General features: G+C 37.6%; 1 protein-coding gene across 15 annotated transcripts in view; it reads right to left on the bottom strand.

Annotated features, from left to right (window-relative positions):
- Nucleotides 1-1,872: 1,872 nt before the first annotated feature.
- The window catches only part of DRAM2 (DNA damage regulated autophagy modulator 2), a 30,158-nt gene continuing 17,768 nt past the window's right edge, over nt 1,873-14,262 (bottom strand). For 13 of the 15 annotated variants that reach the window (XM_081492763.1, XM_081492768.1, XM_081492767.1 and 10 more), the window contains 4 exons: nt 7,159-7,336; nt 6,549-6,631; nt 5,010-5,102; nt 1,873-4,494 (listed from right to left, as the gene is read on the bottom strand). In XM_081492763.1, the coding sequence (XP_081348889.1) occupies nt 4,387-4,494; nt 5,010-5,102; nt 6,549-6,631; nt 7,159-7,336 (462 nt within the window). In that variant the 3' untranslated portion in view covers nt 1,873-4,386. Of the gene's footprint in view, nt 4,495-5,009; nt 5,103-6,548; nt 6,632-7,158; nt 7,337-10,485; nt 10,743-14,262 lie in introns of all 15 variants that reach the window. The other 2 variants (XM_081492774.1, XM_081492773.1) reach the window with 2 other exon arrangements.

Raw genomic sequence — 14,262 nt, 5'->3', positions numbered from 1 at the left:
TAGTGGGTGGGCTCTGCTGTGGCGTGCGGGCTCCAGAATGCTTGGGGTTTGTAGTTTCTGGCATGTGGACTCTCTAGTTGAGGTGCCTGGGCTTAGTGACTGCGATGCATGGGCTAAGTTTCCCTGCAGCATGTGTCATCTTAGTTCCCTGACCCAGAATTGAACTCTCATCCTCTGCATTGGAAGGCAGGTTCTTAACCACTGGACCACCAGGGAAGTCCCCGGGGGGTAACTTTTGATAAACAGAAATCTTAAATTTTGAAAAAATCCTTCATATAATTTTCTTTTGTGTTGCTAAGAAAGCTTTGCCTCCCCTGATGTCACAAAGATATTTTCCTAAATTATCATCCAGAAGCTATATGATTTGGGCTTTTTCTTGTAGGCCTGAGATAAACCTTGATAAGTCTGTACAGGACCAAGAAAAATGTTGCAGCTCACTATTTTCCACTTGGATATTCTGGTGTAAGAGCATCAGTTGTTGAAGACTTTTTTCTCATTACATTTCCTGGGACTTCATCTGAAAATAAACTGACTATGTATGTATGGTGTATTTTAGGACGCTATCCCATTTCACTGGTGTATTGGTCTATCTTTATGCCAATAACTACATTGTTTCATTTAACATTATAATAAATTTTGAAACCAGACAGCCTAAGATGTGCAATCTTTTCAAGATTGTTTTGACTATTTTAGATGTTGTGAATTTCCAAATTTTACAATCAGCTTGTCAATTTCATCATAACTTATTACATCTGAAATATCCTATTTCCAAATAAGGTCATATTCTGAAGTTCCGAATGGACGTGACTTTGCAGAGAATACCATTCAGTACAGTGAATCAGTTGGGCTAGGTGTTTATCAATTTTATAATTTCCAAAGTCTCACTTTTGATTTTGTTGATTTTCTGTTAATTTCCATTAACTTCACAAATGTCCTCAGTCAATACCTTTCAAACATTTCTTCAGTACCATTTTTATCTTCTTCTGAAACCCAATTATAAGATTAAGATCATTTAATTTTGCCTTCAAAACTCAGACATTTGATTCTTTTCATTTTTGCTTTTTTCTTTGGTTTCCAGCTTCTATACTTTCAATTGCCTTATCTTTAAGTTTACCAATCCTTTCTTCTGCATAGTCATATCATATTCTTGAATTTTTTTGCTTTTCAAAATGAACATTTCTCTGCTGAAATTCCCCCTTTTCATGCATGTTTTCTACTTTTTTTACTAGCTCCTTCAGCACTTTTATCATAGTTATCTCCCTCTGATAACTGCAACATTTGAGCAATCTCTGAGTTTGCTTCTATTGACAATTTCCTGTCTGTATCAAATTTTTCTGCTCCTTTGTATGATTTTATTAAGTTCTGACTATATGCTGTATATAGTCTATAAAAGAACAGTAGGTATTAAAAATGGCAGTTGCCTCCCAAATGGGGAATGCCTATTTTCTTGCTGGGTATATAGAATGGAAGGTTAGTTAATATGATTTATAGTTGAAGTGGAGATGAGCTTTGTTACTGCTAGTTTGATTCACTTGACTCTACTGGAATCTTTGTGCTTTTCATTTGAGCTGCCAGTTATCCAAACACGGGGAATTTCTCTCTGCCCTACATTCCAACTGTATATTTTAGAATTTCTGAGGCATTCTCTTTATATTCTGTTCAAGTCTTCTGAGTAGGTGAACTCTCAGGTAAACTGTATTTCAAATTACCATGCCTTGTGGAGGACACAACTGTTTACATTGCTAAGACCAATAATGCCTCAGAAAGAGTTTTCCTTTGTCTTAGATCTATTCTACATTCTTACCATTCTAATAAACACACTGTTTTAAAAACCAGCACTCTGGCTGGTTGAAAAAAAGACAATATGAGGGATAGCAATCCAACATTTATTCAACTTCATTTCATGGAAGTCTGTATAGAACACTGTACAAGAGAAGTTATCTTTCTCTTTCATAAATCCACTGAGTATTTACAGCATAACATTCTCCTAGAAATAGATAATCTTGGTAAGTAGGATAATTAAAAAGAGTTCTTACATTATAGTAGATCTCTAGGTTGGTATTCTAAAAGCTGATTAAAAGAGAACTAGTTCAGGCTCCTACATGTTAGTCTGCCATCTCCTAAAACCCTGTTCTCATCAATAAACAACTGATGTAAGGAAAAAAAATTGGGAAACAGCATTCTTGTTTTTCAAAATTATAATGCTGAAATAGGAGACACATCCATTTCATTTACATTTCATGACTAAAATTCATTCTTCTGCCTATACTTAACTAAAAGGGAAATGTTGTCTTGCTGTGTCTTCAAGAACACAGGAAACAGTATCTGTTGATTTTGTCAGCTTAACCTTCCATTCTTAAAAGTCTACATTCAAAACAAAATCAATTGAATTGAACTACCTTACCCATTCATCCAAGCTATTAATACTACTATCTGACAGTGTTGACAAGGCACACTTTGAGGGAGGGTATGGTTAGCTTCCACTACTTCAGGCTTAAGATAAGGAATGAAGGCACATTCAAAAACTTCTATCTATAATCTCTTTTTAAACTTATTCATATTTTTCAGCCCATGTTATTTCTAAGGGTAAAAGTTAAATAATGAAATTAAAATACTATTCAAGTAATATTTTTTGTTTTTAAAATAACTTAATGTTTAATGTACCTCTAAGTTCTAATATGGAAGCACAAGTCCATGTTCTTCCCTGTGCCATCTTCCCCCCACATAAACTATAATTTTATGAACTTTGATTTTATCTGCTTCCTTCTTACCATACTGTGGTCCTTCACAACTTGGATTACAGCTTCCTTGAGGGACAGCAATCAGGACCAGATACTGTTTCCCAGATGTGGTTGCACATGATGAAAACCATGATGTTCAAAGGTATGAAAAAGATGTTTTATGGTTTGTACTGAAAATTTGTTTCTAGTGATTAGTAGATTTCAATCGGTGTTTACTGAAATGTTTCCCATGTTCACTGTTGCTTTATATAGCTAAACAGTATTGTATTCCATTTTCTATCTGTTAAGTCCAGAAGTCTTCAGAAACATTTACCTTTTTATAACCAGCAACCTTTTCATAATTGAGCTCTACGGTTCTACCATATAACCATCTTCGCTTAATTGTTCCCTCTTACATTTTATCTTTTATTCTGGCTATGGACCCACTTCTTCTAAAAAGAAAAACCTTGTTAATCTTCCTCAGAGATTCTTTTGCAAGTCAATTGTCACTGGGCACCTTCCAAATGAGTGTTTTCTTCTTCTGAATTTTATCTGGGATCCATAAACCATTCTTCATCTGCACAGACAAGGATTCAAGTAGAAGCGCTCCAATTACTTGCATGTCCAGAGAGAAAGAAAATTATTTTGGTGGGTGCACGTATCATAATTATTCTGCACTTAGTTTTTCTGGATTGCTGTTTCTGTCCTTTAGAATTGGGATTCTACAAAGATCACATCCCATTAAAAAAGGTCCAACATCTATTCAAGGTTTCTTTTTCAAATATTATTTGCTATAAATGAAATCTTAAGAAATTTTTGAGTGCAGTTTGAGGTGACTTTTATTTTATATTAATTATACTTGCTGTTATTCACAAACTTCTCAGCCTTGTGTAGGAACATTAACCACTGTTTTATACAAAACGCAACTGAAGTACATTTACCTATAGCTACTTTTCTCATTCATTAGTAATTAAAATTTCACATCAGAGACTAAGCTTCATGAAACAAGTATGAGCAAGCATGTGTGATAGACCATTTAGCATAGTATCTGGCCTTGTGGCAGGAATCAAATCAATATCCACAGAATATCTTGTGCAAAGCTTAAGCAATTAAAGTGCACATGTGAATTCAGGTCTACTTCCCTTTAAAGTTGGATTCCAGAAGAAATAAATTTTATAAAGATTATATGAAATGTATTAATATGGTAAAACTATTACTTCAAAACCCAATTCTAAAGGAGCTGTTGAGCACTGCTAATTATTTGGGGTTCTGAAACATTTCTCTTACATAAGTGCTCTAAACAAAACATGAGTTTTAATGGTTTTAAAAATGTGAAAAGTTGGATTTTGCAGACTGGTGCACTTCTGGCAGTTTCTTTTACAAAAAAAAAAGATGTAGAAAAAAATCTACAATTTTGTAGTCCTTTGGTTTTACTTTCTGGGCTAAAAAAGTATAGGCATAAATGTTTTTACATGATCCTCTTGAAGATGTCCTTTAAAATCACATCAAATGTCTTAATTCATGTCTCTTGATTATCAGGATTCTTTCATGTCACTGTCAGCCTTGATTAAATGGTTGAAAATTTCAGAGCAGAATAAGTAACTTTCATGAATATTTCCCCAATCCCTGAGAATCATAATCACCAAAGGTATATTTTGTCATTTCATCATACATCCCTGGAAAGTAGCCATGTTCGTTCATTGTTAACAGGGCAAGGAGCAGTGTCATAAAGGGTTAATCCATGTAAAGTGGCTTCGATTCGTAAAGAAATTTTCTGGAACAGAAAAGAAAATTACATATAGAAATTTGCTCCTTAAAGACAGATCACATGTTCAATATATTCTGGGACTATCTTAGGATCAGGAATGTAAACCAATTTTACTGAGGAACAAGAGAGAGATGGCTGTTGTACTGCCAAAAGTATCATCTGTAGTACCAACAGAATTGGGAAAAATAAGCTTCTTTCCTCAGAAGTTTTCTCTGGTTTCTACGAAGAATCAATAAAACTAAATGTTGAGGATGGCCTATATAAATGTAGCCTGAGTTGATAAAAACTCTCTGAGAGAATATCTGCCAATTTAATTGTTTTAACAACCCTATTTTCAAGGCTTAACCTTGCTAACAGAACACTATTTCTCAAAGCACAGAAACAAATCACGTTAGAAGCTCCTCTTCTGGCTTGCTGCTTAAGAAGTTAATTTTTGAAAAGGCGAGAAAGTTGTCTATAGAAAGTTTCTTATTCCACCAAAGGAAGTTTGACAGCATATATCTAATTCTACATTTTCTTACCTGAAAATCACGAATATAAGTCAGGAAAAAACCAAAGAAGGAAAGTGACATAGACCATTCTGCTGCCGTAGTAATCATGTGAAGCACATAACCCTTAAGTGACAACAACAACAACAAAACAGATCTGTGAAATTTCATTCATATGACCTCAAATAAAAAACCGGTAATATTTATAAACCAATCAGTATTCTGAAATATCAACCCCTGATTAATTTAACATATCTCTAGCATTAAAGGTGGACATTAGAGACATCTTAAATGACCTATCACATTTTCATTTATACCAAGTAAAATTTTCATTCAAATAACTAAGAACAGGAGATCTTAACTCTACAACCAAGAAGTTATTGCCTTTTCCAAAGTCATGAGCCATTGCTGCTGCTGCTGCTGCTAAGTCGCTTCAGTCGTGTCCGACTCTGTGCGACCCCATAGATGGCAGCCCACCAGGCTCCCCCATCCCTGGAATTCTCCAGGCAAGAACAATGAGCCACTAAATGCCACTAAAAAAAAGTTTAAGTAAACAATGCTCAGGTTAATAGGTGGCTCAGTGGTAAAGAATCCACGTGCAATGCAGGAGATGCAGGTTCAATCCCTGGGTCAGGAAGATCCACTGGAGAAGGGAATGACAACCCACTCCAGTATTCTTGCCTGGAAAATTCCATGGACAGAGAAGCCTGGCAAGCTACAGTCGACAGAGTCCCAAAAAGTTGGATATGACTGAGCAACTGAACATGCACACATGCAAAAGATGCTCATGACACACTTGATACTACATTTTGAGCATTAAAATATAGATTCTGATTAGGAGTATCTAGTAAATTATTTCATTCAATCACTTTCACAATCATGTCCTTTCTAGGGCTGATTCCTATATTTAATTTAAAATAAAAGGCCACCTGAGTGGTTTGTGAAAACAGATAAACTCATTGTATTACCCACTCAATTTTATGTCCCACCTCCCTTTTTCTCAGGATCAAAGATACTATCTCCATTCAGATATCCACTATATTGGAATCCAAATGCAGAGTTCATAATAATAAATTTCCAGATAACAAAAAATAGAAGCAATTTTTTTAACTTGAAAACAAGTATTCTATTAATAATAGATTTTGGCCGAGTATGTGTGCATGCTCAGTCACTGAGTCATGTCCCACCCTGTGGGACCCCGTGGACTTTAGCCTGCCAGGCTCTTCTGTCCATGGAATTCTCCAGGCAAGAATACTGGAGTGGGGTGCCATTCCCTTCACCATGTCAGTCGAATATACTGCATATTATATCCATATTTAGAGGAATCAATTTCTGAGAAAACTCTGCCATCACAGTTCTCTTCAGGCCATGAAAACATTCACAGATCACAAAGAGACAAAAGAATATAGATGGGTTTGACACAAACTCTATCATTTATAGAATATAATAATACATTACTGATTATTCTACTGAAAAAGTTTCAATGTTAGTAGTGAAATGAAAAATATATCAAAATCAACCAAAACAGTCATCCTTAACATAAAACTAAGTTTTTAGCCTCTCAGTTCTTACCTTGTCCTCAGGGTTCCAATGGAGTTTCTGTACTATATCAGCGCCAAAACTGCCATTGTACAAAAGTGATGAGCAAGTCAGCACTATTAAAAAGAAATAAGTCAAGGAAGAATCTCAAGGAAGACCTGTAAGTTTAAGTTAAATTCAAAATTAAAAAAAAAAAAATTTCTTCAGAGATCTAAAAGGATCACACATATATTTGTTTCCAAGGCCCAAACCCACTTTCTTAAAGACTTCATATTACATGGTGTTAGTAAAATTTTAAATGTGCCCAGATTATTATGAAATGCTTTGCAGAGTCAGTCTCTCTCTGCTCAATAAATTCTTAGTTCTATCATAAGCTTTTGCTACACAATTGTTCTTAGGAGGGCATCAACTCATCTTTCCTATCTTTGAAGTGAATATGATCAGGCTAGACATTACCTTTGCTTCTCACTCAGTAACCAGGTCCCAAGTAAAAATTTGAAATTCATGATTCAAATTAATTTAGGATTTAGTAAACCAAGAAGCTCACCCACAAAAGGCCTGTTTACAATATGTCAACATTGTTCACTTAAATTTTGTTTTCAATTCCCTTTCAAGGGTAGCCACATGTAACAGCAAAGGATACTGCTAAATGCACTTACTCCACACCAGATAACCAATGACAGTCTGATCCAGAAGACTTGTTTGCCATGAATTTTGGGCTGCATTTGGTAGGAAAGGATAGTCTGAACAAACATATATAATGAGCCCATACCAAATGTGAGCACAGCTCCACACACATGTACAGCAAAAAAGGTGGTTTTCTGAGAGGTAAAAGGAAGAAATAAGTCAATAAAAGAAACTCCAAAAGCATCACAAACACAATATTTGAAAACACAAGTCCAGCAAATTCAACAGGACATTCACTGAGTAGAAAAGCTATGCAGAGTCTACAGATTATTTCCTGAGATACTTTTCTCTCAGTACTCAGCATAAACCTGAAAATTATAGTCATCCAAATTACTTCATATGACAGTAGTGAAAACATGATAGTAATTACTCATTTACCCTGGTGGCTCAGACGGTAAAGTGTCTGCCTACAATGTGGGAGACCTGGGTTCAATCCCTGGGTTGGGAAGATCCTCTGAAGAAGGAAATGGCAACCCACTCCAGTACTTTTGCCTGGAAAATCCCATGGACAGAGGAGCGTGGTAGCTTACATACAGTCCATGGGGTCGCAAAGAGTCAGACACAACTGAGCGACTTCACTTCACTTCACTTCATTTAATCATGCTTATTTCGGTGCCTCTTATGTGTCAAGCTACTGTTCTAAGCATTCATATATATGAGTAAACAAATGAGATAAAAATTTGGCCCTCACAGGTTACATTCAAGTGAAGGAACACAAACAGTAAAAAATAAACTTTAGAAATAATTCCATATATGTTAAATAGTGATATGGGTTATAGAAAAAGAGTAGAACAAAGTAAAGAGAACTAGGATGGTTGGGAATGCAGAAGGCAAGGAGTATCAACTTAAATTTAAATAAAATCTAAATACAATTTAAAGGTTCAAGAAATTAAAACATTCTTCCTTGTTTCTAGTTTGACTTGTTTTGATAAATTATACAATAAGGGATTAGCATAAATTGCAAATTTTTTCTGTTACCTTACTCTTTGTTTTTCAATTAATTTATTGTTTTCCTTTGCCTTACTCTCATTAGTATCCATTTACATTTTACTTCTTACTATATATGCCCTTGTTTAAAAGTGATGACAGTAGGTCTCCAAAAATTCTATTATCGAAGTCTTTGGTTGAAGTATTAGGTTGGTGAAAAAGTAATTGTGGTTTTGGACCGTGAATTTTAAATCACTGTAACTAGGCTCAAACATATCTCTGTTAATCAAAATAAGAACCATTACAATGACACATTTTTGCCAATGAGAAATGTTTGTTTATTCCTGTAGCATAAAAATCCTTGCCTTGAGATTCAACGAACTCTTGGAAAGCATTTTCTGCCTCCTGCTAGTTGTGAAAGCATTTTCCCTGCAAAAAGTTGTCGAGATGCTTGAAGAAGTTGTAGTCAGTTGGCAAGAGGTCAGGTGAATATGGCGGATGAGGCCCAAATGGCCCAATTTGTTAAACTTTTGAAGCATTGGTTGTGCAATGTGCAGTTGGATGCTATAATGGAGAAGAACTGGGCCCTATCTGTTGACCAATGCCAGCTGCAGGCATTGCAGTTTTCAGTGCATCTCATCTATTTGCTGAACATACTTCTCAGATGTAATGGTTTTGCTGAGATTCAGAAAGCTGTAGAGGATCAGACAGGCAGCAAGTAGACCAACAAACAGTGACCATGACCATTTTTTCGTTCCAGTTTGGCTGTGGGAAGTGCTTTGGAGCTTTCTTTCAGTCCAGCCACTGAGCCGGTCGTTTCCCATTGCTGTATAAAATCCACTTTTCATCGCACGTCACAATCCAATTGAGAAATGGTTTGCTGTTACATAGAATAAGAGAAGACAACACTTCAAAATGATTTTCTTTTTTTTTTGCAGTCAGCTCATGAGACACCTACTTATTGAGCTTTTTCACTTTTCTAATTTGCTTCAAATGCCAAACGACAATAGAATGGTTGATGTTGAGTTCTTCAGCAACTTCTTGTGTTGTTGTAAGAGGATCAGCTTCAATGATCCTCTCAGTTGGTTGTTGTCAACTTGCAACAGCCAGTCACAATGCTCCTCATCTTCAAGGCTCTCGTCTCCTTTGCAAAATTTCCTGAACCACAGTTGCAGTGTATGTTCCTTAGCAGTTCCTGGGCAAAATGCACTAATGTTGCAAGTTGTCTCCACTGCTTTACGACCCATTTTGAACTTGAACAAGAAAATTGTTCAAATTTGCTTTATCTAACATCATTTCCCTAGTCTAAAATAAATATAAACAGCAAGTACTAAGTCATTAGCAAAAAAAAAAAGTGAGAAATGTGCATTAAAATAGTGTATAACATAATCACATTTACTTAAGAATGTATTCCAATATCAAACAGCAAAGTTCAACAATGCAAAACCACAATTACTTTTGTACCAACCGAATTCAGTTTTCTAAACTGATGCTGTCTGTGTCATTTGGTTGACAAGATACCACACAGCACGTGGTATGAGGGTATGACTCCCCAATGTTCACTGCAGCACTATTTTCAATAGCCAGGACATGGAAACAACCTAAGTGTCCACTGACAGATGAGTGAATAAAATGTGATACATATACACTATTGAATATTACTCAGCCATTAAAAGGAATGAAAGAGTCATTTGTAGAGATGTGGATGGACTAAAAGTCTGTCATACAGAGTGAAGTAAGTCACAAAAACAAATATCGTATATTAACACATATATGTGGAATCTAGAATGGACATGTAGACACAATGGGGAAGAGGAAGGTAGGACAAACTGAGACAAAATGGGATTGACATATATATATTACCATGTGTAAAACAGACAGTTAATGGGAACCTGCTGTATAGCACCGGGAGCTCAGCTTGGTGCTGTGATGACCTAAACGGGAGGGATGCTGGTGCGGGGTGCTGGGGAGGGAGAGGTGGGAGCGAGGTCCGAGAGAGAGGGGATATGTTCCCTGGTGGCTTAGATGATAATGAACTTACCAGCAATGTGAGAGACCTGGGTTCGATCCCCAAGTTGGGACGATGTCCTGGAGAAGGGAATGGCAACCCACTCCTATATTCTTGCCTGGAGAATTCCATGGACAGAGGAGCCTGGTAGACTACATACAGTCCATGGAGTCACAAAGTGTGGGACATGACTGAGCGACTACACTTTCGTAACTAATTCACTTCACTGTACAGCAGAAACTAACACAGCATTGTAAACCAATTACATTACAATTAAAAAAGTAAAATTTAAATTGAAAAAAAAAAAAGAAGATATGACTAAGGTAGGAGAAGGCAATGGCAACCTACTCTGGTACTCTTGCCTGGAGAGTCCCATGGACAGAGGAGCCTGGTGGGCTGCAGTCCATGGGGTCGCTATGAGTCGGACACGACTGAGCGACTTCACTTTCACTTTTCAATTTCATGCATTGGAGAAGGAAACAGCAACCCGCTCCAGTGTTCTTGCCTGGAGAATTCCAGGGATGGGGGAGTCTGATGGGCTGCCATCTATGGGGTTGCACAGAGTCAGACATGACTGAAGCGACTTAGCAGCAGCAGCAGCATGACTAAGGTAATAGAAGAGAGATTAGGTTAGGGGTTGGTGTTCTACAATCAACTATGTTAATTCACATATAGTCTACTTTTTTTAGCTGAAGGTGTAACAAGTCTCAAGTATAAAGAAATAATGATAACAAGTTATTTGGATTCCTTTGGAGAACGTGCTACTTTCATAAGGTTTGGGGTGTTTTAACTGGCAGTAAGTTATGAGCACTGGGAAGGGAAAAAATCATTGTTACTATCGCCTTGGGTCACAAAGAAAAAAAAAAAACTCAGCACCCATAAAACAATACAAAATGGTAGTATCTTCTCGGTTCATGTGAGTTTACCAGTATATATGGATAAAGGCTGCAAAAATGAAATTGACCATTTTAGGGCTAAGAGCAGGATTTTTTCCTTAAAAATATTCTCACATATATTTGCTGACTGAAAAATATGCACAAGATAAAAGTTGAGTGTGTGCTGTGTTTAGTTGTTCAGTCATGTCCAATGCTTTGTGACCCCGTGGACTGTAGCCCACAAGTCTCCTTATCCATGGGGATTCTCCAGGAAAGAATACTGGAGTGCAACCCTCCTCCAGGGTGTCTTCCCAACCTAGGGATCGAACCCAGGTCTCCCACACTGCAGGTGGATTCTTTACCGTCTGAGCCACCTTGAGAGTTATATTTTATTTGGCAGACTTTCTGAAGACTTCAAGTCCAGGAGGCAGCCTCTCAGATAGCTCTAAGAAACTGTCCTGAAGAGGTAAGGGAGGAGCCAGATATATAGAAGTTTTGCAACACCGATGACTACTACTAATTAAAGAAAACCAGATATCTCAACTTAGTTTTGTGCTTTTCTATATATGTAAAGATGCAAGAGCCTGGGCTCACTGAAATCATTCCTTTGATAAGCACCTTAGCTATCTAGGTCCAGTATCCGGTCCCCATCCTGAGTCCCCTCAGGGTGCACTGCTGGGCGGTGGCTGCAGTGGCTGAAGGCTTGGCAGCTGGGAGCCCATTTGTCTCCATTCTGAGTTTTCTCAAGGCTCACAGTTGGGGATGGCTGTAGTGGCTTGATGACTGCAATATCCTTTGTTTACTGACGTGGCAGGCAACATTTTTCATTCACATATTGATGAAGCTAAATACAGATATAGTCTGATCAATGCCCACATGTGATCAGCACACAGTTTCATCAACAAAATCCCATAGTTATTGGGGAGAGCATTCACTACTATGTTTATAATTAGAATGGAGGTGTAGAAAGCTGGTTTTAACTGACAGTACTTCTTCTTAATCCATTCAATTTTGTTATTTAGAGACTAGGGAAACAGCAAAAGATCTTGAAATGGGCAACAGATACGCTTTCAGTGGAATGCTACAGCCTGTGGGAATGATTCTACAGAAATGTTAATTGTACTTGGCTTTGATTAGGCTATTTTGCAGAGAGAACTTGTACAATGACAGACATTATGTGTAGAGACAAAAGTTAACTTATTGAAAATGCATAGTAACACAAGTAATCAATATGAATAGAAAGGCATACTGTGTCCTAATGAATGCAACCGACTTTCACTTTGTGAATAATGACCAGTTTTGTTAGTCTAGAATCTATAGTTTAGAATCTATTTGTAAATTCATTTGAACATTTCTTTTCTGACTTATAATTGTGTGGTACTTTGACTTCTTTTTGAAGTGGTTTGCAGTATCCACTATTTCTCTCATTAATTAATAAATTAAATGCAATCTTTGACACATGTACCACAAAAGTCACAATTTTATCTTCTTTAAAAATATATCATTTAGGACTTCCCTGGTGCTCCAGTGGTAAAGAATCTGCTTGCAATGCAAGGGATACTGGTTCAACCCCTGGTCCAGGAAGATCCCACATGCCATGGAGCAACTGATCCCATGGGCCACAACTACTGAGTCTACATGCACCCTATAGCCCGTGCTCCGCAACAAGAGAAGCCACCACAATGAGAAGCCTGTGCACTGCAACTAAACAGTAGCCCTCAATCACTGCAAGTAGAGAAAGCCCTCACACAACAACAAAGACCCAGCGTGGCCAAAAAATAAATAAATCTTTAAAACAAACAAACAAGCAACAACAAAAAATATATATATATATATATATAATTTAACAAAGACAAAAACATACTCCTTGACAAAGACAAGAGAAATTATAGAGGTATATGTGTGGTCAGGGGCAAATGTTTGCTACAGAAATTATAAACCATGTACTGAATACCTGTAATCTTCACCTAAAAGTTTTAATGAAACTTAAAAACTAGTCATGTATGGATGTGAGATTTGGACTATCAAGAAAGGTGAGCGCCAAAGAATTGATGCCTTTGAACTGTGGTGTTGGAGAAGACTCTTGAGAGTCCCTTGGACTGCAAGGAGATCCAACCAGTCCATCCTGAAGGAGATCAGTCCTGAGCATTCATTGGAAGGACTGATGTTGAAGCTGAAACTCGAGTACTTTGGTCACCTGATGTGAAGAGCTGACTCATTTGAAAAGACCCTGATGCTGGGAAAGATTGAAGGCAGGAGGGGAAGGGGACGACAGAGGATGAGATGGTTGGATGGCATCACTGACTCAATGGACATGAGTTTGAGTAAACTCTGGGAGTTGGTGATGGACAGGGAGGCCTGGCATGCTGCAGTCCATGGGGTTGCAAAGAGTTGGACATGACTAAGCGACTGAACTGAATGATATTCCTTCCAAAGTCTCCTTGAAGATAAATTTTCTAGAAAGGGAGAATGCCATGTGACAACAGAGGCATAAATTACAGTTATGCCACCACAAGCCAAGAAATGCCAAGAATTACTAAAAGCTGAGAGAGAGGCATGGAATAGATTCTCCCACTGAGCCCCTAAAAGGGAACCAACCCTACTAACATCTTGATTTCAGGTTTCTGGCCTCCTGAACTCTGAGAGAGAATAAATTTCTCTTATTTTTTAATACCCACCTTGTGGTATTTTGTTATGACAGCTCTAGAAAATCAATATAGATTCCTGCCTAGTTATCCCTTCCAAGTTGCCTTGAGGATAAATTTTTCTAGGGTCAACTAAAGAATATCACTCACCATCTGGCCCTACAGGGATTAGCCCTGGTAATCACTGATCTTCAACACACTCTGAACAGAGCTCAGGGCAGAGCTCAGGAACAAGGCACTGTGTGCTGGGAGAAACTGGCAGAACAGGCCTTCAGAGATAATTTTCAAGAGACAATTTTATGAACCCAAATTCTTGTACCCTCTCATACTTAGAAAAGCACTAACTTAGATAGCCCTGCCTTATGACTCTCAGCAACTTTCTACGAGACATGTGTTTGACTGAATGTATTCTTTCTCCAGTATCACATATACGCTGATGGGAGACCCCTTAACTTCTGTGGAGCAGTTCCCCACAGCTATCTCAGAGGCTGCATCCAGGCTATCGTTCTCAGTGAAAGTGAAAGTCGCTCAGTCATGTCCAACTCTTTGCGACCCCATGGGCTGTATAGTCCGTGGAATTCTCCAGGCCAGAACATTGAAGTGGG

This window comes from Giraffa tippelskirchi, chromosome 5, assembly GCF_054371585.1.
Source record: "Giraffa tippelskirchi isolate mGirTip1 chromosome 5, T2T-mGirTip1v1.2.pri, whole genome shotgun sequence".
In the NCBI taxonomy this organism is placed as follows: domain Eukaryota; kingdom Metazoa; phylum Chordata; class Mammalia; order Artiodactyla; family Giraffidae; genus Giraffa; species Giraffa tippelskirchi.
This window is presented reverse-complemented; position numbering and strand designations above follow the sequence as displayed.